The sequence below is a fragment of the Besnoitia besnoiti genome, chromosome I, assembly GCF_002563875.1.
Source record: "Besnoitia besnoiti strain Bb-Ger1 chromosome I, whole genome shotgun sequence".
NCBI classification, from domain to species: Eukaryota; Apicomplexa; class Conoidasida; order Eucoccidiorida; family Sarcocystidae; genus Besnoitia; species Besnoitia besnoiti.
This window is the reverse complement of record NC_042356.1, coordinates 4,478,199-4,482,236: the sequence shown is the minus strand read 5'-3', so window position 1 is coordinate 4,482,236 and position 4,038 is coordinate 4,478,199. Positions and strand designations below refer to the sequence as shown.

Here is a 4,038-nt window from a genome sequence, read left to right as displayed (position 1 = left end):
CATCGTGCACCGGAGAAGAGGGAACTGCGGAAACGCCCCGAAGAAGCGAAACGTCTCAAGCATGAACACGCGCAGCCGTCACGCGCTTCTGTGCACACGCGCACATGACGGGGAAGGCGAGGTCAAGAATAAAAAACGGGTTTGTCGAAACATGCATGAACGCCTCTCTGCTTCGCGCACGACAACGCTGTAGAGACACGCCGTCGCCTTTCGCTGCCTGACTCCTATTCATCGCCGCGACGGCGGAGGCGGCCGTACCGGCGCGGCAGCCGCTCGAAGAGGAGGAGGACTGCCTCCTCCGCCCGTCGCCAGAGCGATTTTCCTGACCGCGTTTCCGCCCCGGACCTAGCCCTGTGGCGTATTTGCAGGCTGCGGCTGCTTAGGTGATAGCTTGCTATCTCCATTTTTCTGCTGCGACGCCGGCCTCTCAATCGAAGGCGAAACTAGCCTTTTGGCCTCTCGCTTCGCCTGCGCGTTCGTGTTGCGAGTCTGAGCGCCAGGCTTGGCTGTCTCTTGTTTCTCTGCAGAGGCAGCCCCGCTCCGAGGGGCCGCATCTCGCTCAGTCTTCACGACATTTTTCTTTCCGCGCTGCCTCGCCTCCGTCTGTTTGGCGCCCGCGGCGCCCCGTGCTCTCTCGGGCTGCGCCGCGGGCGCCTTTCGCTGTGGCGAAGCCTTTCCCGCCGAGACTGGCGGGAGCTGCCCGGCTCCTCCCTCCTCACGAGTCCCCCACACGGCCTCCGCTCGAGTCGCGTCCTTCTCTCCGGTCGAAGCTCGCGGCGACGGTGCGGCGCCCGCCCCTGCGCCTGCGCGGTCTTTCCATGTCTCTCCCGCAGCCGGCCGGGGCTCGCTGGGGAGGCCGCTTGCGTCTGCTTCGTCTTTCCCGGCGTCGGTCCACGTCTCCGCGTGCTTCGCGTCCTTCAGAGTTTCGGCGCCGTCGTCGTCGTCGTCCGCGCGTTCATCACCGAGCTTGAGGAAGGGAAACAGATTGGCGGCCGCCCCGCCGCTCTTGGGCGTCTTCGGCTCGCCCGCGCCGGCCCGCTGCGCCCGCAGCTCCTCGAGCAGCTTCTCCCAGCCGCCCTGCTCTTGCGGGGCTCCGTCGTCGGCGTCTGCCAGAGCTCCGAACCCGAGGCCTCCGCTGTGAGCCGCCGCCGCCCCCCCCAGCGACAGGACCGGGTCGTCCGCGCCGCGGGCCGACTGGTTCACAGCCCCTCCGGAGTCGCCAAACAGCTCAAGGACTCCCGAGAGATGGGGGAACTTGTTCGCGAGATTTTGTGCGTCGCGCTTTCCCACGCCCTCAGCGAGGCGCTCAAGTCCTCCCTGGGCGCCCTTCGCTCTCTGGTCTTCCTCCTCGCCTGAGGCGACCCCGTCAAAAACCCCGTCGCCCCCCCTCCCCCCCCAGTCGTCGCGGACCACGCGTACGACGCGGACTACGCCGTCGCCCTCGCCGTCGGGCTCGCCTGCGCGTGGAGACTGCCACGTCTGCGTGATGGAGGCGAGCGACGACGCAGGGTCTGACGTGAGGACTTGTCTGCGCACGACGATGACGCCCCTGCCTCCGAGCGAGCCCATGAGGGAGAAGGGGCTGAAGCCGCCAAACGGCGACGCGAACGACGGCAGCAGGTGCTCGAAAAATGAACGCTGCTCGTCCTCCGCCTTCTCCCGCAGGCGCTTCTTCCTGTCTTCCCACCGCTCCACGACTGTCACATCCCACAGACGCCCCAGCGACGGCCGGCCCCTGCACAGAAAGCGGCACACGCCAGCACAAGGCCAGCCATCGGCGCCACGCACAAGCGAGAAAAAAGGCGCAAAGTACACACACCGCGACACCCTGGAAGAGGACGTCGCCGCTCGCGCGGCAGGCGGGGGGACGCGGGGAGCCAAAACCCACAGAAAAGACACGAGATAGAGAGAAAAACGGGCATACAACAACACGCGCATGCAGAGAGGAGGGGACCACGCAGAGACGCCACAGGGCCCTCCACTCGGGGGCAAAGTGTGCACGAGACGTGCAGACGCCGCCAGCCTCCTCCGCTGAGTATGCTCTCTCTCTCTCTCAGGTTCTGCTTACCTCCTTCCCAACTCAACGAGCGTCGCCTCGAAAGAGATTTTATCTCCGGGGACGAGTGCTTCGACTTTTTTGTTGAGGTCTTCGCTGAAGGCGAGCGCGAGGTCCGCGCTGTCTCCCTGCATGCCTTTGTTTTCTTCATCGAGGGCGAGCAGCTCAGCCTCCTCACGCTGCTCGGGCGTCTTGCCGTCGTCGTCGCGTGCGTCGCCTGCTGGTGCAGCCGGACTGCGGCGAGCGTCGGCGCCGTCCTCGCCTCCTTCAGCTTTGTCGTCGCCAAAAAGCAGCGACGCAAGATCTCCCTCAGGCTCCCCGCCCCCAAGACCCCCTGCCCCGCGCCGGCCGCGGCCTTCCGCTGTCATTGTCGGATACATGGCAACGAAAAGGAAGTTCGAGCTGAACGTGCCCTCTTTGATTTGCTTCACCAAGCCTTCCCACTTAACGGTCTTCCCCGAAAAGTGCTCGCGGAAATTCCCCGCGGCCTGTAGCGGATTCCCCAGCTGACTCTTCTGTCCGCACTTGTCGTAAAAGTCCCGCCAGCTTGCTGTGATGGACGGACCTAAAGAGCAAAAACAAGCAAGGCGACGACGGCGGCTGCACGGAGCTCCTCACGGGGGGCAGCGCGAGGGAGGCAGGGATGTGAGGCGAAAAGAAAGGAAAACAAAAGAGCACGAAGGGGCAGACACGGGAAGACTGGGCACGAATAGACCACAGAGAGAAACGGGCGCGCCGTTCTGTGCCGTGTCCGTCACAGAGGCGGAAAGACAGGAAACAAGCAACAGATTCGAGGACGAGAGATATATCGCGGAAGAAAAAAAGAGGCTAAGACCTATACGGGCTGAACATGTCACGCAGCGAGCGAGAAAACCAGTTGGAGACGAGGAAGACAGGCGCGACCGACAGAGAAGACGTTCACGCAAGGCGAGAGAAGGACGGCGTCTGCTTCCTTGTGCATACCCCTGGGGATCACATCTAGGGCGCTGCCCAGCCATCCGGCGCGCAAGATGTAAAAAACGAGAATGAGGAAAGAAATAACGAAGAACAGCAGGAAATAGCTCCGCGAGAGAACGACCGCGCAGTTGCCGCACTTGACCGTCACGATTTCATCTCGCAAAGATCCCAACGGGATCTGAATTCGCGACTGCCGATTGATCAAATTTCTGCAGGAGGGGCATGTGTGAACCGCGTCCTGCGCAGACATCAAACAGCGCTCAATAGAGAAGGGAAATGTCGTAGCCACGCGGAACCCCGTAAAGAAACAGAGTCTGCGAATACAACAGGGGACGAGAGACGAAGACATGCATGCGGAGGCATTCCCTCGAATCGATCCACGGACTCGAGCATGAGACTTTCACACCGGACTCGGCTGTGCCCACACGCGCTCACGCCGGCTGGGCTCGCATCTCACTCAACCTGCAAGGGACGAAGTTACTTCAGGCAACAGCTCCTCATCCAGTCCAATCTACTGAGACCGCCTGACGAAGCGAACACGCCTGCGGCGATACTCGTCGTGGAACGAAGTCCCCGGTGTCAAGCCAAGCACCCACGTGCAGCTGCCCTGGAATATACATCTATAAACATATTTATATGTATATACATGTATATATGCGTATATGTATGTGTAGTGTATGTGCATAGCATCGCTATGCGGCACCCTGGAGTGCGGAGTCGCGGGCGGCGAATCTCACCTTCAAGCCCATCCAAAGGAAGGGGACGACGCAGAAGGCGTACCAGCCGAGCAGGAGGGTGACGAAGAGGCAGATCGAGATCCCCAGGCAGGAGTGCCGGTAGGCGACGGTCGTGGTGATAGCTTTGTGGCAGTGGGGACACGATGTGGTGACTGGTGCATCCCCGAACGAAGAGGACAGCCCCGATGCGCGCTTCCCAGGCGGCCCATGAACCTTCGAACAGGCAGGCTCAGGTACCGGCACCGGCACCGGCGTACTCGAAATCTGAATCGGCGCCGCTGACATCAT

At 62.2% G+C, this 4,038-nt stretch overlaps 1 protein-coding gene across 1 annotated transcript; it reads right to left on the bottom strand.

Moving 5' to 3' along the window:
* Positions 1-345: 345 nt before the first annotated feature.
* On the bottom strand, positions 346-4,038 carry BESB_006530 (uncharacterized protein; the record flags this gene model as incomplete). Its single annotated transcript, XM_029359408.1, has 4 exons — positions 346-1,735; positions 2,069-2,621; positions 3,020-3,251; positions 3,751-4,038. The coding sequence occupies 4 exons, from the start codon at positions 4,036-4,038 to the stop codon at positions 346-348; spliced, it is 2,463 nt and encodes an 820-aa protein (XP_029222321.1).